This window comes from Serinus canaria, chromosome W, assembly GCF_022539315.1.
Source record: "Serinus canaria isolate serCan28SL12 chromosome W, serCan2020, whole genome shotgun sequence".
Taxonomy (NCBI): Eukaryota; Metazoa; Chordata; class Aves; order Passeriformes; family Fringillidae; genus Serinus; species Serinus canaria.
Window position 1 is genome coordinate 9,058,244 of NC_066342.1, and position 24,821 is coordinate 9,083,064.

The 24,821-nt window shown below is 42.3% G+C and overlaps 1 protein-coding gene across 15 annotated transcripts in view; it reads right to left on the reverse strand.

Moving 5' to 3' along the window:
- LOC103824732 (ubiquitin-associated protein 2-like) overlaps window positions 1–24,821 on the reverse strand; it is a 195,825-nt gene that overhangs the window by 145,377 nt on the left and 25,627 nt on the right. For 14 of the 15 annotated variants that reach the window (XM_050986329.1, XM_050986328.1, XM_050986332.1 and 11 more), the window contains 4 exons: window positions 23,549–23,626; window positions 22,575–22,685; window positions 18,309–18,462; window positions 16,529–16,606 (listed from right to left, as the gene is read on the reverse strand). In XM_050986329.1, coding sequence (XP_050842286.1) covers window positions 16,529–16,606; window positions 18,309–18,462; window positions 22,575–22,685; window positions 23,549–23,596 — 391 coding nt within the window. In that variant the 5' untranslated portion in view covers window positions 23,597–23,626. Of the gene's footprint in view, window positions 1–16,528; window positions 16,607–18,308; window positions 18,463–22,574; window positions 22,686–23,548; window positions 23,627–24,270; window positions 24,483–24,821 lie in introns of those variants that run through there. The other variant, XM_050986331.1, reaches the window with a different exon arrangement.

The following is a 24,821-nucleotide window of genomic DNA, read 5'->3' on the forward strand; positions in this document are numbered from 1 at the left end:
GGGCCCTGTCATGGGAGATCAGGTTAGTGAAGCAGGACCTGCCTTCAAAACCTCATGCTGACTGGGCCTCATTCCCTGGTTGTCCTGTAAGTGCCACATGATGGCACTCAGTATAATCTGTTCTATAACCTTCTCTGGCACTGAGATAAGGCTGACAGGCCTGTAGTTCCCCAGATCCTACTTCCAACCCTTCTTGTAGATGGTGACCCATGACTGGTGATAAATGACTGAAAGTGGCTTGGTGAGCACTTCTGTCAGCTCCCTCAGTACCCTTGGGTGGAGCCCATCCAGCCCCAAGGACTTGTGTGTGTCTAAGTGGTGTAGCAGGTCATTTACCATTTCCCCTTGGATTGTGAGGGCTTCATTCTGCTATCTGTCTCCATCTTCACGTTCAGGGGGCTGGGCACCCAGAGAACAAACTGGTCTTGTTATAAAAGACTGAAGCAAAGAAGGCATTGAGTACTTCAGCCTTTTCCTCATCCTCTGTCACTGTTTTCCCCTGCACTTAAGTGACGATATTCCCTTACCCCTCCTTTTGCTGCTGATACAGAAACATTTTTATTGTCCTGTATAGCAGCAGCCATATTAAGGCTTTGGCCCTTCTAATTTTCTCCCTGTACAACATTGACATCGTTGTAGTCCTCACAAGTTGCCTGCCCCTTCTTCCAAGAGTGATCAACTCTTTTTCCCTCCAGCTTCCAGCCCAAGCTCTCTGTTAAGCCAGGCCTGCAGTCTTCCCCAGCAGCTCATCTTTCAGCACATGGGACAGCATGCTCCTAAACCTTTAAGAATTCTTTCTTGAAGAATGTCCAACCTTCTCAGATTCCTTTGACCTTCAGTGTAGGGGGATAGAATATAATAAAATAAAAATAGTGTAGAAAGTAATCTTACCCCTAAGGAGTTGCAGCTGGGCCAATTTTCAAAGATTAGGAATAGGCCTGACTTTAACAGGCTACAGGTGTAACTAATGAGAAGAAGAGTGCTATAAAAGAGTGGGGTGGCTGGTTGAGAAGGGAATTGGAGTTAGTTGGTTACTTTGTGAAGAAGAAAGAGTCAGTGTTCTGAGGAGCTGCCCACAAGAAACGCCAAGAAGGTGTGAAAGTTTTGCAATAAGGAGACAACAGTATAGAACCCCTACAATAAGATGACAACACTTGGAGACCCTGATGTGATTTGGGAAAAAGGACTTAGATATTAAACTATATGACCCTGTGGTGATTTGAAAAAAAAGGACTTAAGTATCAACCAATGTGATCCTGTGGTGATTCAGGAAAGAAGACTTAAACATTAAGCAACATGATCCCATGGTGATCTGGGTAGAGAACTGCGTGAGGAAAAGCAACAAAACTGAAAGAAGGGGAGAATTTACAAAAGCAACTGTAAGAACTAGAAAAAGAATAGAGTACAATGTGTTTATTGATTAGTGGAGTGTATCAATTGCAGCTATTAATGTTTGTTAAGCATGAGTATAAAAGATTTTGAAGATAAGTACTTTGTAAACTGAGAAAAGCTGCAAAACTGAACCAATGCTTAGCAATATATATATATTTGTACTGTAATATGTTGTCTGAACACTTGTATAACTATTAGTTCTAAATGAAATATATGAATGTGTCATAATGTTAATTTACTTGAATATGTCTTTCTAGAAATGCTGCAACTCTGTAATTACAAAGAAAAAAAGGGGAATTGTAGGGGAATAGAATATAATAAAATAAAGATAGTGTAGAAAGTAATCTTACCCCTAAGGAGTTGCAGCTGGGCCAATTATCAAAGATTAGGAATAGGCCTGACTTAACAGGCCACAGCTGTAACTAATGAGAAGAAGAGTGCTATAAAAGAGTGGGGTGACTGGTTGAGAAGGGAACTGGAGTCAGTTGGCTACTTTGTGAAGAAGAAAGAGTCAGTGTTCTGAGGAGCTGCCCACAAGAAACACCAAGAAGGTATGAAATTTTTGCTGTAAGGAGACAACAGTATGGAACTCCTGCAATAAGATGACAACACTTCAGGACTGCCTCCCAAGGGAGTCCATCAAGGAGTCTCCTAAAAAGGCTAGTACCTATAGCACGGAGGCTGAAATACTGAATATCAGGGTTTTTCCCCCTCAGTGAACATATTTTCACCAATGTCAATCTAATTTCTGCTATTTTCAGTGCATACAATTTCTTAAAAGTATATTGTTCTACAGTAAAGAAGTAACACAATGGTCCAGAAAATCTTCCCCTATAAAGCAGTCAGTAAAGTAACTCCAGCCTCAGTAGGTAGCTTAAAATAGAGACAATGCATTGCAAAGATATTAGCTGACCCCTATTTTTTTATCCAATGCCTAGATTACTACATATACACACTCTGCATGAAACATTTCTAAAAAAGCATTCTGTAGTGATTACCAGCCACGTATTTACTTGAAGCTGAAGCATCTAATTCTGTGTAACAGAAAAGACTACCAGATGAAATGACAGAAGATTTTTATTATTATTTTGTCTTGGCTTTGTAGACAAATTTTGGGAGAAAACACCCTGGAATGAGCATTTCCTCTAAAAGGGAAAGGGCTTCAATAACCCTCTTTTCTTCTGCCAATGAAATTGATACCAGCAGGTGAAAGTGAAAAAAACCAAAACTGTTTATCAACAAAAAAAAAAAAAGGGGGGGTGCCCACAAGGCACAGAAAAGGATTGAATAAATGCTAGATATGAACTCCCAGAAACTTACCCTCCACCCACACACCCATGGCAGAAAAAAGAAAACAACTCAAATGCTCAGGGAAGAAAAATACACAGGCTGACTGTGTGGCCTGGAAAACAAAATGGCGACTGGTCCCTTTTGTCTCTGGGAAGGAGAAGAGTATAGTATTTTGGGCAACCCCAACGTCTGGGAATGATTGGTATCTGACTCCATTGATTCAGAATGTTGAACAATTGTTTTATTAAAACTATACTATATTACACTAATATTACATTAAATTACATACTAAAGAGATACTAAAGAATGTTAAAAAGATACTTAAGAAAAACTTGTGACTGAGACAGCTAGGACACAGCTTTGACTTAACTGGCCAAGGAATTAAAACAATCCTCAGCAGAATCTAACTGACAAATTACTTCAGGTAAACAATCTTCTTAACACATTCCACATGTGCAAAACAACAGGAGTAGAGAATAGAGTTAAGAATTGTTTTCTCTTCTCTCTGTGCTTCTTCAGGAAAAATCCTGTGAGAGTGAATTATGTCTCCCTCTGTTCAGAGAATGTGAATACCACAGAAGAGGAGTTCACATAGCAGCCTGGAGCAGAGCAGATGGGAAATCTGTTGATCCTCTAGTGTTGGTTTTCCTCCTCACGGCAAACAAAACTGGTGGATTTTGATGTCCCTTCTTTTGCTGGCTTGGTCTTTCCTGGGGTTCAGACTGACCATGGCCACCCCACAGGCTCCCTGAGCCAGAGAGAAAAAAAAAACAAAACCAAAAAAAATTGCCAAAAGGATTTGCCAGTGAAAAGCCTCCATACCAGGAGAAAGGTAAAAAAAACCCAGAAGCTTCTTGCCTAAATTGGTGAAAATTAATCCAGCAGAAGGCAATGAAGTAACAATCTGTGTAGCCACCGATCACGGGAGAGAGAGAGAGAGAGACTGAACAGAGCCCACGCCCGGGGCTCCCAGGCTCTGGCCCCGCCCCCTGGTTCATCTTAAAGATACTGCAGATATTTCTGGGCATAAAGGAGATGATTAGGGAATAAAGTATCATCATAAAATCACCCCAAGACAATTTCTACTAATATCCAAAGAAGGGTCAGCCATCCCTGAAATACTGAGAAATAAATTACACAGCTTTATATAACTCCCTGCAGATTTCTCGGGTTTTGTCATGGTTTAAGAGCGGCACCCCCTAATTTGGTGCCACATGACCACCACCACACTCACTTCCCTCTCCCCTCCAGTGGGAGATATAAGAGGCAGAGATTATGGGTTGAGATAAGAACAATTTACTGGAAACAGCAATGAGATAAAACAAACAGTAACAGCAACAATATTAATAACAAAAGCATACAAAAACCCCACATTCACCAACCGACCTGGCACCACACAACCCCTCAAGAAAATTAACAAAATGGCGGGGGGACCCTCTGCAAGCCACCTTTTTCTTCCTGATGGTAAGCAACATCCCCCTCCTCCTCAGAAGTGAGAATTCCTTACTGCTGCCCCCCTGGCAGTGAGATGCACCCACAGGCTCTAGAATCCATGCCCTCACAACTACTGTGGAAAAATTCACTGTTCTGGCCAAAAAAACAGGACATTATCCACCCCTTGTTCTACACCATCTAGCTCATGTCCAGATCATATACTTTCCAAATATATACATATGTATATATAAAAAATATACACAAGCAAACATATAATTTCCATTTTCAATGGCCAACCCTCCAAGATGTCTGTTGAGTTAATTTAGTCCATGACTGTGGGTTGTATCTGTCCTAGATGCCTTCCAGGGAGGAGGGCTGGTGTGCTGTCAGCTAGCTGCTGCATCAGGAGCTCATGACTGGTGTATCTGGAGCAGTCCATCCTCATTGTCCATGGTAGTTATGGCACAGTGGCAGAATCATTCAGCAACTGATGTTATACAATTCAACATTACAGACTGTTCTCACCCAAAATCAAATTCCCTTGAGGTACACATCACATTTCCCCATTCCCCTACATTACCAACCAAGTGCACCCAGGTCCCTGAGCAAAAACAATCCCACAGATGGGTTTGCCTTTCCTTGAGGCAGGACTAATCCAAACTGTCTTCCCCCTAACATACTCCTCATATGCACCATGGGGACTTTATCCCCTTCTATGGTATAGAGGAGTTTTGATTGGGCAGGGCCAGCTCAACTGGTAGAGCTCTAGTGTTAACTAACCATGTGTCCTTTGCTAAATGTAGATCCCAATGTTTGAAGGTCCCACACCCCCCCCCACTACTTTAAATGTCTTTTTAACAGTCCATTGTACTGTTCAATTTTCCCAGAGGCTGGTGCACGATAGGGAGTATGATACATCCACTCAATTCTGTGCTCTCCAGTTCAGGTATCTATGAGGTTATTTTTGAAATGAGTCATTTTGTCCAACTCAATTCTTTCTGGGGTGCCATGTGGCCACAGGACTTGCTTTTCAAGGCCCAGGATGGTGTTCCAATGATATGAGGCACAGAGTATGTCTCCAGCCATCCAGTGTTTGTTTCCACCATTGTCAGCACACAGTGCTGGTCTTGGTAGGTTTGTGGCAGTGTGATGTAATCAATCTGCCAGGCCTCCCTATACTTATATTTTGACCATCGTCCCCCAAATCACAGAGGCTTTACCCACTTGGCCTGCTTGACAACAGCACATGTTTCACAGTTATGGATAATCTAGGATATAGTGTCCATAGTTAAGTCCACATCTTGATAACAGGCCCATCAGTATGTTGCATCTCTTTCCTGATGACCTGATGCATCATGAGCTCATTGAGCCACAAATAATTCACCCTTATGTCACCAGTCCAGATCCACCTGAGACACTTTAATCTTGGTAGCTTGATCTACCTCACCATTTTTCCACATGCACCCAAGAGTCACACTACTGAAGAACATCACATCTACATGATGTACTTTTACAGTCAATTTCTCAACCTGAGCAGCCATGTCTTGCAATGATTCAGCAGCCCGGATGGCTTTCCCTCTGCGCTGCCAATTAGTCTTTTTTCCATTGGTCCAACCACCCCCACAAAGCATTTTCTACCATCCACAAGTCAGTGGGGCAGTGGAACGCTGGCCATTTCTCTCCTTCAGCAATATCCAACGAAAATTGATGGCTTTCAGCTCTGCAACATGACTTGATCTACTTTGGCCCTCAATAGCTTCTGCGACTCACCGTGTATAAATCCATAAGTCAGCTTTCCATGTTTGATGTATCCCTACAATATGGCAGAAATCATCAAGAAAGAGATTGTATTGTTTTTCATTTTCTGGTAGCTTACTATATGGTGGGGCCTCCTCAACACATTATGTTTTCCTCTTCCTCCACTGAAATTAGTCCGAAATTCTCACCTGCTGGCCAGTTTGTGATGACTTCCAAGATCCCTGGGTGATTGAGGTTTTGAGCTTGCTGTGTGATTAACACAACCCATTTACTCCACGTGACATCAGTGGCATGATGTGTGGAAGGGACTTTCCCTTTGAACATCCAGCCCAGCACTGGCAGTCGGGTTGTCAGGAGGAGCTGTGCTTCAGTGCCAACCACTTCTGAAGCAGCTTGAATCCCTTTATAGCATGCCAGTATCTCTTTTTCAGTTGGGGTGTAAAAGACCTTGGATCCTTTGTATCCCCGACTCCAAAATCCCAAGGGTTGTCCTTGGGTCTCCCTAGGTACTTTTTGCTAGAGGCTCCAGAAAGGACCATTCTCCTCAGCTGTGGTGTAGAGCAACTTTTTCATATCCTGTCTTGTCCTGACTGGCCCAAGGACTACTAAATGAACAATCTCCTGTTTAATTTGTTCAAAAGCTTGTTCTTGCTCAGGACCCCTGTTGGAGGTGAGGGAAAAAAAAAAGGAAAAATCATTTCTCTCAGGGAATTTTTCACCCATTTGTTGCCTAAGAGATGAGAACAATGATATTTAAGAGATAAAATGAGGGGGAGCGGTGCAGTTGGCTGCAGTCTCTTATCTGGGAAGTGAGCTTGGTAGCTGGGGGATTTTCTCTTGGGAAGTGCAGAGATACCAAGAGACTTGGCTGGGGGTCAAGGGCTGGGCTCAGCTCTCGCTCACTCTCGGGATTGGAGGAGGAATGGTTTGTGCTTTTGGTGCCAGACTGTTGCTGCCCAGAGGATTCGCTGCCACTGCAGAGTTTCGTCCTTCACTGCTTCTTCTTACTGTGGGTGAGCCTTTGCTTGCAAGAGTGGTCATTGAAGTAGGCCTTTTCAACACTGAACATCACTGGGAGGGACCTTCACCATCTACTTGGGTGCCTCAAGGGAAACCTGGGACTCCAACCCCCTCCCCTTCTCCAGAGGGAGCATCTCCTGGCTGTTTGCAGCAGCTGCTTGCAGGAGCCCAGCTGCCACTGCCCAGCCCCACTATTTTCTGCCGCTGTTTCGGGTTTTTGCTACATTTTGTTTGCCACCCCAAGTGTGCTTGCCTCTGCTGCTCTAGCCTACTGCTCCAAGGTTCCTACTACAGTCCATTTCACCACCCAGAGGGACACTGAGACTGGCTGCTCTCCATGAGTTTGCAAAGAAAGCCCCTTTTCTCTCACTCCCGCCATCTGAGCTGCCATTAACCACATGGAAAGAAGCCACTGAGCTCATGCCACAGCACCCTCTGCAGCCACAGGAGAATCAATGCATCAGCCCTGCCTGGCCAGGAGCCAACAGCATCCCTGCCAGCTGCAACCAGAACTACATCAAAGGGGAAAGTGCTTGACAGCCAAGAGAAGGCTGTTATTGGCTTTCTGGGTTTTTTGTTTGTTGTTGCTGCTGTTGTTGTTGTTTATTTGCCTTGGTGTATATATATATATATATATATATATATATATATACACACATTCTAATAAAGAGCTGTTATTCCTTTTCCCATATCTTTGCCTGAAAGCCCAATAATTTCAAAGTTATAATAATTTGGAAGGAAGGGGGTCATATTTTCCATTCCAAGGGAGTTTCCCACCTTCCTTAGCAGACACCTGTCTTTTAAACCAAGACAACCCCACCTGAAACTCTTTCTTCCATCACACATGATAAAGAGGGTTTACAATCTGACTAATCTGGAATATGCATCCTCCAAAAACCCATAGTGCCTAGGAAAGCTTGTGTGTCCTTCTTGCTGGTTGGTGGGGACACGGCTGCTATTTTGTTGACCACTTCTATTGCCAGAGTCGGGTAATCATCTGAAGCACTGTTCGTTCTCCTTCTTTCCTTGACATCACTGCCAGTGAGTTGGTATACGATGATGGCATACTCCATAGGCACTTCTGCCATATGCATTGTGTACACTAGACCTCATCTGGATCTACAGGAGACTGCTCATTATTTTAATACCTATAGAGTACCTCCAGCACAGCTAATTCTCTCAGGTACTAGATAGCTTGCTCCATGGCATTTCACCTGCTTGAATGCACTATTAGAAACTTTATGAGAGAATACCTCTCCCTCACTCGTGACAGGAGTCACCTATAGAGGCTGAGATTCCTCAGAGAACAGCGAACAGGAGCGGGGGATGTCCCTGAGGGCGTGGTACAGCAGTTTGCACAGCAGTTTGAGCAGGCAGGGCAAGCAGGCGGGGTTGCAGGTTCCTCCTGCTAGTGAGGTTTTTCGTTCGTTGTTTCTGATGGTTGGTTAGTTTTTGGGGGTTTTTTGTTAGTAATGGCTTTTACATGATCAAAAACTGCAATCAGTAAAAGTATATGTAGCCAAGTAGAACCCTCCAAAAAGGATGCGTCTGTCCAGACCCATTCCTGTGCAGAGTGTTTGAGCTTAGCAGTGGTTCCAGGGGGCGTTGCAGAAGAAGCCTGCCTGTGGTGGTGAAACAGCAGGCCAGAGGCCTTACAAACTGAATCCTGACTCAAACCAACAGAAGCCCTGAGAAAGCTGACAGCTCTTCACAAGAACAATCCTGAAGTAGTGAAAAACAACTTGTTTTCCTTGAGAAAGAAGTCTAGGACTGCAGAAAACAACCTGCTTGCCCTGAGAAAGAACTGTGAAAGGACTGTGAAAAACACTAGCCATCTGTAAAAACTGTTTTAAAATGTTAGGTAGAAAAATGAAAACTATATGTTACAAACAACTCTTTCTGCACATACACACTGGGGGATTGAGTGACCAATCAATACAGGGTAACAACTTGTTACTGACCAATTTGGGATAGACAGGGGATGTTCTTTTATATAGAGTTTTTAAGAGATATGTGAATAAACCAGGATCTTTTTTCTTCTTTGCTCCATAAAAGCGTGTCCTGCATCTTTCTTTAATGAGCTCTACAGCAACACCTGCCTGTAGTGTGAACAGGTAAGTGATCTCCCTTCACTGGTGCCTGAGCTTAGGGAGGAAGTTGAAAGACTATGAAGTATTAGGGAAAGTGAAATGGAAATAGATTGGTGGAGTTGTGCCCTTCCATCCTTGAGGGAGACCCATCAGGAGTCAAAAGACCTCCCACTGTCAAGCAATAGGAGGACACCTGGTAGATGAAGGGGAGTGGAAATGGGTTCCTACTAAGCAAGGTAATAAAAATGCCTCCCGACCCCCATCACCTACCCAGGTGCCACTTCAGACTAGGTATGAGGCCCTGGATCTAGAGGGTCAGCCAGAGGATGTAGAAGAAAAAAATCTGCCTGGAGAGCCTCCCAATTATGCTTCATCTGTCAGACAAATCAGCACCTCTACCATTAAAAACAAAAAAAGGGTAGTTGTACTGGGTGACTCCCTTCTGAGGGGAACAGAGGGCCCCATATATCAACTGGACCCAACCCATAGGGAGGTTTGCTGCTTTCCTGGGGCCCAAGTATGGGATATTACTGAGAGACTCTCTGGGCTGATTCAGCCGTCTGATTAATATCCACTGCTGATACTCCAGGCTGGCAGTGATGAAATTGAAAAGAGGAGTGTCAGGGCAATAAAAAGGGACTTCAGGGCACTGGGTTGTTGTGGTGTGAAGTTAAATCCTGTCCCTCAGCTGTGACTACTTCCTCCTTCCCTTCCCCCTGCCCTCTTCCTAATTGCTGTCTGTCAAGTTCCACATTCCAGCAAGGGCATTATGTGATTGGCAGAAGTTCAAAAGATGCTTTTCAGACCTGGGGTCATTGGCCTGTCCAGGTGTCATTGTCCCCTGAGACCCTCCACCTCCCACCTGGTTGGTGGCTCACCTATCCTCTCCCTCCCACCTCCCTGTGAGCTTAAAAGGCGTTGAAGCCATGCGGTCGTTGTCTGTTGGAGCTGTTACCCAGATTCAGAACTGTATCACCCTGGAATAAACTCTGGATTTAACCCTCCGGCAGAACTCGCTCTCTTTTTCTTCACCATCGTCTGAACTTTTTCCACTAGAGGTAAACTGAGTTTCTACTTTGCTTGGACTCATTCCGAGTGCCTAACTGCAACTGCCAGCGAGCCAAAGGTGTCTCTGAGGAGAAATATCCCCAGCAGTCACCTCTAGCTCAGTGCAATCAATACTGGGTCAAGTGGTTGATAGGGCAGGAACACAGGTAATGTTCTGCTCAGTCCCTTTAGTGGTGGAGAAAATCACTGAAAGGAATAGGAGAACCCATGTTACTAACAAGTGGCTCAAGAGTTGGTGTCATCAGTGGAATGTTGGGGTTTTTGATCATGGGGCAACATTTTTGGCACCTGGCCTGCTAGAACTGGATGGGCTCCATCTCTCTGTTAAGGATAGAAGGATTTGAGCTTGTGAACTGGCAGACCTCATTGAGAGGGCTTTAAACTAGGTTTGAACGGGGAAGGGGATGCAGCTGGGCTCTCTGGAAGCAGGCCCAAGGGTGGTAAGCCTGAGTTAGGGGGGGGGTGAAATCAGTAGCACAGCTGAAGTACATGTATACTAATGCATGCAGCATGGGTAACAAACAAGAAGAGCTGGAGGCCATGGTGCAGCGGCAAAGCTATGATGTCGCCATTGCAGAAACGTGGTGGGATGACTCACATAGCTGGAGCACTGCACTGAATGGCTACAAGCTCTTCAGAAGAGACAGGATAAGAAGAAGAGGTGGAGGGGTGGCCCTTTAGATTAGAGAGGCTTTTGATGCCGTGGGTATTGAAACTAATGACGATGAAGTTGAATACCTATGGGTAAGAATTAAGGGGAAGGCCAATAAGGCTGACATCCTACTGGGAGTCTGTTAGAGTCCACCCAACCAGGAAGAAGAGGTGGACAACTTATTCTATAAGCAGCTAGAGAATGCTTCAGGATCACCAGCCCTTGTTCTTGTGGGTGATTTTAACCTACCAGACATCTGCTGGGAGCTTAATAGCACAGAAAAGAGGCAGTCCAGGAAGTTCTTAGGGTGTGTGGAGGACAACGTTTTGTCTCAGCTGGTGAGTGAGCCCACCAAGGAAGGCACTATGTTAGACCTGTTGTTTGCAAATAGAGATGGGCTGGTGGGAGATGTGGTGGTTGGAGGCTGCTTGGAGCACAGTGATCATGAAATTATAGAGTTCTTGATATTTGGTGAAATAAGGAGGAACATCAATAAGAATTTTACACTGGACTTCTGGGAGGGCAGACTTTGGCGTATTCAGGAGACTTATTCAGAGTTACTTGGAAAGTAGCCCTTAAAAACAAAGGAATCCAGGAAAGGTGGGCGTGCTTCAAAACAGAGATCTTGAGGGCATAGGAACAGATTGTCCCTGTGTGCCAAAAGATGAGTTGATGAGGCAAACATCCAGCCTGGATGGGCAATGAGGTTTCAGAGGAACTCAGGAATAAAAAAAAGATGCATCATCTTAGGAAGAAGGGTCAGGTTTCTCTCAAAGTATTTAAGGGGGTTGCTCAGGCATATAGGAAAAAAGTTAGGGAGGCCAAAGCTCAGTTTGAACTTAATTTGGCCCCTTTTGTAAAGGATAATAAAAAATGTTTTACAAATACATTAATGGTAAAAGGAAGGGTAAGACCAACCTTTGTTCTCTATTGGATGCAGGTGGGAACTTAGTAACTGCAGATGAGGAGAAAATATAAGTGCTTAACGCCTTCTTTGCCTCAGTATTTAGTGGGAAGATGGCTTGTCCTCAAGACAACTGTCCTCCTGGGTTGGTAGATAGTGTCAGGGAACAGAATGGTCCTCTTGATATCCAAGAGGAGGCAGTCAAAGAAATGCTGAAATGCTTGGATGTTCATAAATATATGGGACCAGATGGGATTCATCCCAGGGTGATGAGGGAGCTGGCAAATGAGCTTGCAAAACCGCTCTCCATCATTTACCAACAGTCCTAGCTCAATGGTGAGGTTCCAGATGACTGGAAGCTGGCCAATGTGAAACCCATTCACAAAAAGGGTAAGGAGGATCCTGTTAATTATAGGCCAGTCAGCCTGACCTCAGTACCTGGTAAGGTAATGGAGCAGTTTATTTTGAGTGTCATCACACAGCACTTACAGGATGGCCAGGGTATCAGACCCCAATCAGCATGGGTTTAGGAGGGGTAGGTCATGTTTAACCAACCTGGTCTCCTTTTATGACCAGGTAACCCGCCTAGTGGATGCAGGGAAGGCTGTAGATGTTGTTTATTTGGATTTCAGCAAGGCCTTTGACACTGTCTCTCACAGTGTACTCCTGGAAAAGCTGGCAGCCAAAGGCTTGGACAGGAGCACTCTGCTGGGTTAGGAACTGGCTGGATGGCCAGGCCCAGAGTGCTGGTGAACGGTGCTGCATCCAGCTGGCAGCCAGTCACTAGTGGTGTCCCTCAGGGGTCTGTGCTGGGGCCAGTTCTGTTTAATATTTTTATTGATGTCATGGATGAGGGGATTGAGTCCTTCATTAGTAAATTTGCAGATGACAATAAGCTGGGAGTATGTGTCAATCTGTTGGAAGGTAGGAGGGCTCTCCAGAAAGACCTGGAATGGTTGGATAGATGGGCAGAGTCTAATAAGATGGCATTTAATAAGTTCAAGTGCTGAGTCCTGCATTTTGGCCACAATAACCCCCTACAATGTTATAGGCCGGGGACGGTGTGGCTGGAAAGTGCCCAGGCAGAAAGGGACCTGGGGGTACTGGTCGACAACAGACTGAACATGAGTCAGCAGTGTGCCCTGGTGGCCAAGAAGGCCAATGGCATCCTGGCCGGTATCAGGAATAGTGTGGCTAGCAGGAGCAGGGAGGTCATTCTTCCCCTGTACTTGGCACTGGTGAGGCCGCACCTTGAATACCGTGTCCAGTTCTGGGCCCCTCAGTTTAGGAAGGATGTTGAGACGCTTGAGCACGTCCAGAGGAGGACAACAAGGCTGGTGAGGGGCTTGGAACACAAGTCCTATGAGGATCTACTGAGGGAGCTGCAGTTGTTTAGCCTGGAAAAAAGGAGACTCAGAGGTGACCTTATCACTCTCTTCAACTTCCTGAAAGGTGGCTGTAGTCACATGGGGGTTGGCCTCTTTCTCCAAACAGCAACTGACAGTCCCAGGCTGCATCAAGGCAAATATAGATTGGATATTAGGAAGAAATTTTTTACAGAAAGGGTGATAAAGTACTGGAATGGTCTGCCCAGGGAGGTGGTGGAGTCACCATCCCTGGATGTGTTTAAAAAAAACCTGGATGTGACACTTGGTGCCATGATCTAGTTGAGGTGTTAGGGCTGGGTTGGACTCGATGATCTTGAAGGTCTCTTCCAACCTAGTGATTCTGTGTCTTCTTCCTAATTTTCTGGTCAATGCACACATCCCAGAACAGGGATCCCAGTTGCTTGGCTACCATTTAGTTTCATATCATGGGCCACCATACCCCAGCATCAGAGCAGCCAGGTCACCATGGGCTCACCCAACTGGCAGCTGAAATCTTTTCACATATCTTGCAGCTCATCCAGGGATAGGAATCAGATGATTATCTCTGGCCCTGCCTCTTCCTCCTGTTGTGTGGGCCCTGCTTTGTCTTTAACCCCCACTAAGTGAATTTATTCCGTCTTGGATTTTTTTTCTGTATAGGTATGACTGCTACCAGCATGGGTTGTTCCTCTTGTTCAACTGCAGTTCAAGTGGCCACAGTGTCAGTTGCTCTGCTTTCCTCCTCCTCCCTGAGACAGAGTAGAAATTTTTCAGGTTCCAGGGTAGAAATCCTTTTGATTTAGGTTAAATGTACATCTCTTAGTTAAGCATTGGAATCTTAGCTGTTTAGTCTGAACTCAGAAATTGCACCAGTGAAGGGCAGAGATAAGGGGGGGGGGGGGAGAGACAGGTCAACTTGGCCTAGGAATTTTTCTGATAACAAAAGAACTAGCGCTAAATGTCACACGAAGTGTGTAAAATTAATATGTATGAACTTATTGTGAAATTGTATGCATATGTATTTGGGGAGAAGGATAAAAAGGGGACCTGAAGATCCCAGAGGTACGCATGCCTTTTGAGGGGAGTAATCCCCGCATGTGTTCAGCACTGCAATAAACATACCGGCTTTACAACTTTTACAAAGTTGTGGAGTTTTTGATTTTCTCTGCAAAACATCCCCTTGAGGGTGCTGTCTAGTGACAAGCAGTGTCCAATAAATAGTAGCCAGGGCCCAGCACACTGCAACAAGTTGCTCCCCTGTGGTCACAGCATTGTCCTTGCAAATATTCTGTCACTTTAACAGGGTCCTATATTTGTTCAAGGGTGAACTTCCAAACCATTGGTGCAGAGAATTTCCTCCAAAACTGGCTCATTTTCTCCCACATTCCATGCCACTCATGACTATCCATCTACCCTTATGGCAGATCTCTGAATAACCTCCCTAGATAGCTCTTTCTTGATTCTGAACATGGTGTAGACCGCACTGAGGAGACCTGGCAAACTTAGCAACAAGAAGAGGCTTTCCTTAATATCCAAAGGAAATTGAAAATTCTCAAAAGCTGATGTAACAGGACTGAAGGAGGAAGAAAGGGTAAAAAGCTGGGGAAAATCATCCTTCCCTGTTTCCCCCACAGACTAGGTATGATTATTAATGAATTTCCAGAGGTAGTACCCAAGGCCATGACAGGAGAGCAGCACTGAAGACACATCCCTAATGGCCCTCATTGCCCTTGATGTTAAAATGTCATAAACTGATATCACACAGTACAGCAACAAAGCAATCCTGATCCCTATCCCTGCTCTAAGAAGGAGCACTGTGATGGGCACATAGCGCATATACTGAAACACATACAGGGTTAGGTACCACAACCATGTGAACAGACCAAGCAACATTGTGCCCAGTGGCTCCATACAAAATACAACAAATTCTTACATCAAAATTGCTTCCCACCAATTCTGGGCAAGTCTATTATCTCAACCCTTCATGCCTCACACTGGGTGTCAATTAAAGGCTGTTGTGGTTCAGGAGCAGCACTCCTTCATTTAGAGTGTGTCCCTTCCCCCTTCCCCCCCCCCCACGCCCAGACAGTTGAAAAAAATTTCATTAAGCATTTCCTTAAGATACTTTTCTTGTACTCATGAATGCACAGTCTAAAATACTTGGTAGAGAGATACAGTAATACTTTGTACACTAAGCCAGTGAATGAAAATTGGTTGAAGTTGTTCCTATTTCTTCAGCCAGATAGGTCAGTGTTTTGGCTTAGGACATGATATTAATCTAGAGAGCTACAGTGTTGACAACAAAAGCAGTGTATTGTTCATAAGGTTACAAAGCAAAAACCAGACTGCATTTAAAATTAACCTCTACGTTTCACCCAACAATTTAAAAAACTCCTACCTTTATGATTTGATTATAAAGGATTATTTTATAAAACAATTAACTTAAATACTTACATTCCATCTATTAACAGTGCTAACATACCAAAATTCTCTAGCTGTGAACTATGCCACACCCTCCCCTGCAAGGCTACCTCTCTGCACACACCATTTGGTATTTGCTGATTCACGGGTACAACTGAGTCATTTTTGCAATCCTTTGGAAGCTACATGTCTTTGCATGTTTCCATTCCTTCAAGATGCAGATCTGGAGACAATGAAGTTGGATGTGCCTGTCTTTGAATGCCTCATTACTGACTATTCCAAAGAAGAGAGCCTTTTGAAGGCAGAATTTTTCACCAATCAGACATTACTTAAATACATTAGCTCTGCTATGCACTTTTGCAATTTAATTCATTTAATACCCACTTCCTCGCACAATCGGCACTGTACCCAAGTTATTAATTTTCATTCCTCCTGCTCTTAGAAGAAACAAGCCTCTTTCCACTTCAACAGATGAAAATCAAACCAACTACACATCCCTTGATTCCACATCAAATCCATTATCAACACATTTCCTATCTCTTCTACAGGAGAAGATTGTTGTACCTAAAACTCTGCAGTATTCTTTTTCCACAGTTCTTCTCATCAAGTCCTCTATGCTGAATGCCTTCTCTTACCAAAAAGCCTCTAAGGTGGCTTGTACTTTCTCCTATTGGCTACCAAAAACAGAATGCAAGCCTGACAACCAGATCTACCCCAAAAAACCAACAGAAGTACACATCAAATCCTTCCCTGAGAGCCATACAGATGAAATCTTGTGCTCTCCTGCTGCCAAGGCACATCCTGCAGAGCCCAGCATACTCCCACTCTCAAAAGGCTGACATGAGTCAATCTGGGAAAACAGGTCTCCATAGCCAGAGCACACAAACCTGCTACACAGGAAATTACCATACAAAGTCATCTGTGTAAATTCTTTTAAGTTGTTCTGAGACCAAGACATAACAAGGCACAAGGGAGATGAATGTACCTAAATTAAAGGTAGATTAAATGCTTATGGAATCAAAGGATAACCAACAAATGCTTCAAAAGAAGTGTTTAAAGAAATAAATGGGAGCGTTCAATTTCAGGATATGAAATCATTGGTGCCAGTCCTGCACCAATACTACCACCTCACCTCTCCCACGGCTACGTTTCCCACGGTCTGAAGGCCTGTCTCCTTGACTGTTGTCCATTCCATTCTCTTCAGCTCTGACTGTGGAGAGAGGACAGCTTAAGAGACTCACACATGAAACAGTATAGCCATCTGCTTAACCTAAACCTCAAAAAAAGGGCAAGATTTTCAAGTGGGCTGGTTAACAGATATCAGTCAGCCCTGTTCTTCTGCAGCCTAGCTACAAGCAAGTTATGTTTACTTTGCACTAGACCATTAGGAAGCAAAATATCTAAGAGGAAAATGCCCTTCAGCAGACACATTTCTGTTGGGTTGGGGTTTTGGGTGAGGGGAGAAAGGCAGTGTTTTGCAGCCTACACTATTAATTATGGCCTCACCTCTTTAACAAGGTAGGAAAAAAAGCTGCCTCATACTATGCTTCCTCAATAACAGGCTGTGTGGCAACAGTGAAAGAATAAGGAACAACCATGAACACCAACTCTTGTCTGCACATACCATATGCCTGTACAGCCAGGGAAACTTAAAACAACTCTCCTTTGTATTTAAATCAGAAGGATAACAACCAGATGAAGGTGAGGCATTAGAAAAGCACACTGCACCTTAACTATTTCACGGAAAACTCCTAAGGAAGTATTCCAAAAGATGGCTGGCTCTTTGAAGGAAGGAAAAAAAAAAAAAAAAAAAGACTGACCACTTAAAACACTGTTGAGATTTTGTACCGCACAACTTTTCCTAATGGCAGCAACAAAACCAATAATGCTCGCAGTGGAAGGAGATATCAAGACTTGGTAACAACTTGAAACAAATCTTTAATTCCAGTTTCCAAAAAGAGACAAGCAGCATCTGGCTCTGTCAAAAATTTTGCCCTTCACTTTTGTTTTGATGGATCTGAATTCAATTTTTCTAAGCATAGCTGCAAGTTTTATTACCATTTTTTCCTAACTTTGACATTATTTTACAAAGATTCACAATGTCTTCACTGGCACAATATTTAAAGATATTACAATAATTAAAAGAATTTACTAATATTGTATTTTTTCCCTGTTTTTAAGTCAAAAACTAAACATATTTTTTCATTGGTGTTTCTCTGCTCATCTATCAGTGTGTATGGCCCTTACAAGCAATTTATATAGCTTTGATACTGCTGATAAAACTTAAATAGAAAAAAGCAATGCGCATCCAATGGTTATCTAATGTGATGCTACCTAACTTGGAAACATCAGTTTGCTTTTGTACCATGTATTTTTGCACCTGTATAAACTGTAGAAAAAATTTAAACATTTCAACCCACAAAGAACTTTCTGTGTTGTAGAAACTCACATTTGGTTGGCTTATGAGTAACATATGCTAAAGAGTAATAACGATCCTAGTCTTGTCATTCCCCTTTATAAAAAGATAAGAACATCTTCAGGTTCTCCAACTCATAAAAGGAAATGTAATTAAAACTGGATAATTTTTTCATTAAAAGAAAAAAGTGTATAGCAGCATACTTGCTTCTCAAGCAGTTTTACAGAGAGTCAATTCTAAAACTTAAAAAAGAACAGCAATTTGTACAAGATCAATTAATCAAAAAAGGACAGAAATTTAAATTTAGTGTCTCTGAATAAACACAGACCATCTCAAAACCAAGTCACAGACAGATCGAGCATACCTGTTGCATAGACGATCCCTTCAGTGTTGAGCTATAGCTCGGACAAATTGTACTCCATTAAGCATTTGCTCTTAACCAATTTCAGCTGCAAAAAAAGCATCTGAATCTTTAAAAATGAACCCAAATACATACACTCTCGGCCACGGCTGCCTCCTCTTCCCCATCTGTTGGAACTTCCCCATCCACGGCTCATTTCTCTGTCCCCTCGTTTCTCTCTGTTCTCTTTGTTTTCAAAACCTTCTTTTCCAAGGTTTTTCTTCTTTCCCCCTACAGTCTCCCAAGAAGTCTATTTGGACAGAATAGAATTAGATACAAAAGTCAAAAAGGAAGAGACAGCTCTCAATGTATGCTTCTACTTCACATCCCTCCAGTTCATGGGAAAAAAACCAACCATACATACATATTACACTGATACAAATGGAAACATAAGTTGTGTTTTTTGAAAGAAAATAAAAAGAAACACGTTTTAAAAGTTGGATTTTCTTATGAAATGTGAGAATCCCAAATATTTCTGGCTATAATGGACTTTTACTAGTTCAAGGAAGCCTAGATATGACCACAACACAGAAAATCTGCAAAGCAAGCAACAGTTTCCCTCTCAACTACCTCCATAAATCTAGCAAGGGAGCATGTAAAGAGCTATTCTTTTCTCCAAAGGAAATGAAAAAATGTTTATAAGTATCATTGAACAACAGACAGTAAGTACGTGGCATGGGGGAGCTGCTATCCAGATGTACTAGAATTCAAGCACCAAGAGACAGAATGGCAAAACAATAACTTGGGAAAACTGGAGCTTTGGCTTTAACATTAAATTCAACCTTTAAAATAAATTCAGGGATCATATCAGCTCTATAGATATTGAAAATAAAACAACTAAAACACTCATCAAGAATAGCACAGCAACTCATATTATGCAATTGCACAGTTAGTCTATTGAGCTGTTAGCTGCAAAAGAAAGAAGAAAGGTATTATGTGCAAGCCATTAAGATGGCAGATAGGTTTATGTATTTGCCCCCATCTCTAGGAGCTTTTTGTCTAGGTAAGGTATTTGAGAGGTAAAATTGCACATGCAAATGAGATGGCATAAACTGTAAAGCACTACAAAAAGCCATGACCTCTGACAGGCACCTGCATTCAACAAAAAAGGTTGGCTATCAATAGTTTCAGGTTCTGTCCAATCTCTTTTCAATTCAGACAACAGCAACTCAGCAGCCCTTGCAAGGTAGGCAATAATCAGATAGTCCAAGATGCCTAGAATTGAGGAAACTAATTCTATTGAGAAAGCAGCTAACAAAGCAGTTTACAAGTATAAACTCAATGTTTCAGTATCTCCTTTGAGACAATAAGTACTACAAGAATAGTTTTGGGTTTGTTTTTTTTTTACATGATATAGGTGAGAAAGAAGGCTGAAATCACTTTTCAATTTCATCCTCAGTATAGAAGATGATATTTCCATAAACCAACTTAGGTGAAGCACAGACAGCACAGATTACAAGTATAAAACTATGTGTTTGAGCAACACCACGTTATTTGTGAGGCAGAAAACTGTTTCCCCCAGTAACTATCACATGGCTTCATCTGCCATAGCCTGTGTAACTGTATTATGTACTAAAATACTCCTAAAACTTTAGTTATTTCACAGGAGAAAAAACCCCAACCTGTACTGACAACTCAAGAACCAAATCTATAAATTTCAGAACGCACAACTATTTTACTGATGGGCATGATGCCAAAAATCTTGAACCACTGCAAGAAATACCCAAAACTGGGTGAGTCTGCAAAGTTGAAGAGGAAGCAGCCTCTCCTTAGTAAGGTTTTTCATGACTTAGGAAGGATCAGTAAAAGGATGACTCTAAAAGCATCGAATCCATGCTTTCCCACAGTATAATTTTGAGGAAACCTCAAAAAGTTGGGCATGTCCTTTCAGATGCAGTATGATGCTACCTCTGGACATGGGAATCCATCACAGACTATTGAATCTGTCTCCTTTTGCAATCAATTAGCTCCCTTACAATTTCAGCTGAGGATGCCTGAGGCAACCCAAATGACAGCTGTGGGCCTGACCTTCAAAAATATGTAACAGAAACTGCCTTGCTGGCCTGGTCTTAGATGGAAAGAAGAATAATCCGAAAGGTCCCCTTTGTTCTATCTTAAAAGGCTTAGGAAGTAACACATGGTCAGACATAAAATGGATCTTATGACTTTAGGAAATTAAATTAATAGAAGTCTTGGGCAAAGAAGTATGCCCTTCTCAACTCTCATCCACAAGCCTCTGTCTGTCCAAAGACAGACTGACACAACTGTTGCAAGTGAAGTCTTCATAAAGACTAACAGTCATGGAGCATAAAGCCTTAAATATTACAGCATTTAAAAAAAAGACAAAACTGGCAGAGTACTAAAGAAATTATAAATGGACATTCTAACTATCACTCCTTCTTTTAATTCCTCAATTTGGATAGACATGTCTTCTTCCAAATGAGGTAAAAAAACCTTCCAGTGCATCAAAGCAGTGAAACTAAAAAAAAAAGAGATTTGGGAATCTGCATTCAGAACTAGTACCACCTCTGCTTCCAACCTTACATCAAATCCACAGGTAAAGTGTTCTGGAGTATAACAGCCTTCAAGTTGGAGGCCCACAAATTTGCATTAAGTTCATTTACACTCTACTGAGAACCCCTTCTAATTAATACTCCTTCCTTCTTGAGTCCTTCAAATTGTCTGTATTTGTTTGAATTGCATTTTGTCTAAAAAGTGCAGTGAGTTCAGAGGGACTTGTCAAAATAACAGTATGTGGATATGCTGCTTCTAAATGATAAATGAGTTCAGAAAGTTTCTTCCATGCCATGATCACTTATAAAAAATTTGCTAAAGTAAGGAAGCGTTTAAAATTCTCTATCAAAAACTATTTTCAACTAGAAAATGGCAAATATGAGAAGTACAAAAGAACACAAAACCAGCATATTACCAACACAGATTTAATCATGAGATGCTCTCTTCTATTCCCAACTTGACAGTTTGTTCAGTATTATCTATTTCTGTGTTTTAGATGACCTCAACTCTGATAAATGAAAAGGAGATAGGAAAGAAAGTCCTCTCAGTCAGAACAGTATGTGTTCTAGATTTAGGGTGTGTGGGGGTGGGTTTCCTCATTAACAATAAGACAGACCACACATCCTGACAAATCACAGGAAATACGGAATGTTCAGCATTAAAAAAGGAAGTCCAGGTTTCTTTCCCAATTTATATGAGATGGAATCTAGCCTACTGTCTTGGACAAACTGTGAGAAGTCCCTCCAGCAAAAGCTTGAGCTGCAGCAAGACATTTTCCTGGTATCTCTTGGGATAGAAAATTGCTGTGTAACACTCAAAACAATATTATTTGTTGTTATATACACATTGTTTAGTCTCCTCTTTCTGGTTTTCAATGAAGTTATGCAAATGAACAACAGTGAAAGGATACTTATATCCTCTTTTGCCATTCGTAGTGCTGTCAATGCAACTTTCAGATGTGGAAACCTCCAAATTTAATACTGACAATGCAAACCTACATAAGCTGCACAACTTAAAATATCTGCCTGCACTATTAGGTTTATAAGGATTATCCTTTGAGGCAAACAGACTCGGGTCTCATGGTTGGGAGGTGCTACTGATGCTTTAAGTTTTAGCTTTCATATTTTTCAGATTCTGTACTGCCTTAGTGTGTGACTCTGAACTTCATATAAAGTGTTAGTAAGTTCTCCTCACAGTTTAGTTAGACAAAACAATCCTTTTCCAGCCTGAGAACCAAGGACACTTGCAGCTTCGGGCCCAAAAAAGTATAAACAACAGCAAATTGAGGAGAGCAATCTGGGAGGATGTAACTTCGTAACCTGAAGCTGCAATTGGACAATTAACGCCAATGTGTAAATGGACCAAAACTTATAAAAGTGTGAAAACTCTTGACCAGTTGTCCATCTTGCGTCCATCTTGGATAGAGCCACGGCCAGGCTCTTGTACTGCCCAAGGTGTATCCTTTTAAGGCCTTTTAATAAATACTTACTTTATTCCTTTAACACTGTCTAGCCTCTGTTCTAGGTAGCCTCTCTAGGCATCACTACAAACATTGGAGCAAAAAAACAGGCCTGTGTCTGACAGAGCAATGATTTCTGCTGCAGAGTTAAAGTTATTGTATGTAAATGAAAACCAAAAGATTCTGCAAGAAACCAGCTAAACACCTACAACATTTTCAAGGTTCAGCCTAGTCTAAGGTATGCATGCAGCAGAAAAGCCATCCTGGTCTCCATTTCCTCCAAAAGAATTTGGAGGCATGGAAATTGAAAGCTTCCAAAATGTGACTTTCCCAATCACTTCTAAGAAGTGGAAACAAAAAACCAGCTTAATAGGAAAGTAAAACCTTACCGTGTCTGAATTTCCTTCCAGCAATATGTTAATTGCTCTGTTCATGTCCCCATTACAATCATGTAGTGCCACTATGCACTCATCCTGGTTTTTCCCCGTCACTTCCATAAGCTGGCAGTAAGAGTCAGACATGTTAAAATATTCAAATTATCTTTGTAAAATAAGAGTTAGTATCACCACAGATTCAAAAAACCATGCATTAGCTACTGTGTCAGAGCAAACTAAAATCCTAAATAAAGGTAAACACAAATTAAATTATAATCAAGAAAGCACTCTCTCACTTTTTTTTTTCCCCTTTAACTTTATACTTGGAGATTTCCCATGCAGAGCTTAATTCTTGTCCTTCCCACCAGCACAGCTACAGGCATTATTGATGAGGGTACTATGGCTTCAGGAAGTACAAAACTTCACTTCTGGCACATCACCAAAGCAAGTTTATAACAACAAAAGCACTTAATGCTTCAGAGGAGGTTTTACAAAGGAAAGTCAATAAATCTGCATACACAGCTCTAGGAGGTCAAATTATTTTTTAAAATAATACCTCAATTTACCTTTAGGCTATGATTCTATGATTTTTACTTTTCCTGAAAAGCAACCAATATATTGGCAAACTCAGTTTACACAGGTGACATTTTCCCCATGTGTGTGTACACATGAACAACCTGAATGCATTCTTTATTCTGACAATTATTCAATTGTGACCATACTAAAGAGATATAGTCTGGAAGAGATCAGCACAGATGAGTTTTGGCTTAAAGGCCAAAGGAAAATACACCAGTGTAACCATACAGTCACAGTTATATTACCACACAATTTCTTCAAAACAGACTTTACAGAGCAATAAGAGCACCTTTTTCTAGTTAAATTTCTATCGTTGTGAAAAAGGTTTCATCTAATCAGAAACACGCTCTACCTCCAAAATACAAGTCAGCATTGTTACAGGACATAAAAACTCTGTATCATAAGAAACATACTTGCTTCACTTTATCTTCAAAATCTGTGTCATTCTTATCATAGATCATCTGAGCAAGGCGAATCTGTTCTGCTGTTGCCTGAAAAACAAACATCAAATAAAGTACACAAAATTTAACTATATATTTTAAGTATCTCCTAGTTATCACAATCACAGAATACACAGAGTTGGAAGGGACCCACAAGGATCATCAAAGTCCAACCCCTGGCCCTGCACAGGACACCCCAACAATCCCACCCTGTGCCTCAGAGCATTGTCCAAACCCTCCTGCAACAAGCACAGTGGTGCTACAGGGAAGAGATTAACATCTCTATACCCATTTTATAGTTAAAAAGTTAGCTAGAACAGAAGCAATTCCAACATATTCTAATGTGTTTGAACCACAGTTAAAGCTCACCACATAGACAAGACAACCATATAATAGAATTTACTACAGAAGCTTACACGTGATATTTCTTTTATTTAGTATCTACCACTCCAGAGATAGTTTTATCATACAAACTGACAATGGTATTTCTAAATTTACCACATCTCTGATGATCCCTGCTCACATCACCTTCTGCACCTCTCCCAATTAAACCCACAGGGGCCACTTATAGCCGGATAGCTGGGTTCCTGTAGGGTCCATGTGCCCCAAGGCAGGCAGGCAAGGTCAGGCCAGATAGCTCAGCCTTTTGGAGGCTGAGTGTCCAGATACCCAAGCCTGCTATCAGCTGCGGCTACCTTAGCAAGCTTAAGTGATTATCAGCTCCTAGTGATTTTCAGCTCTTTTATAGTTTTCAGCTCTTAGCTTGGTAAAGGCGCTTTGGCTAGCAGTGGCTTCCAGGCAAGCAGACAGCAAGAGAGAGAGAAGGCAGCCCCGGTGGTTCCACAGCGATGATTTATTGGGAGGTCCGTGAAGGGTTCCGGCAACAGCTCTTCTAACCAGAATGGGCTAAAGTAGCCCCTTATATAGGGATAGAAGGGATCAGAAATTGTCCAATAGCAAGGGTTAGGGAAAAGTAACCTATGGGGTCACAGAGAGATAAGCTAGGGTCTGGAAGGCAGAAGAAAGGGGCTTCTGGCTTAGTCACTATGTCTTGGCATTTTCTTATCTTTAGGACTCTGTTCTCCACGGGGCCCTTGCAAGCCCCATGTCTGCTACACCCAGTAACCACCTGACTGTAGTTTTATGAGCACGAGACTAAGTCATGCCTCAAGATTCTGCTCATGAATAGCTGAACTTCCTTTTTCATAACTGAATACTAGTCTCTGAAAATTGCTAAAAAATCTTG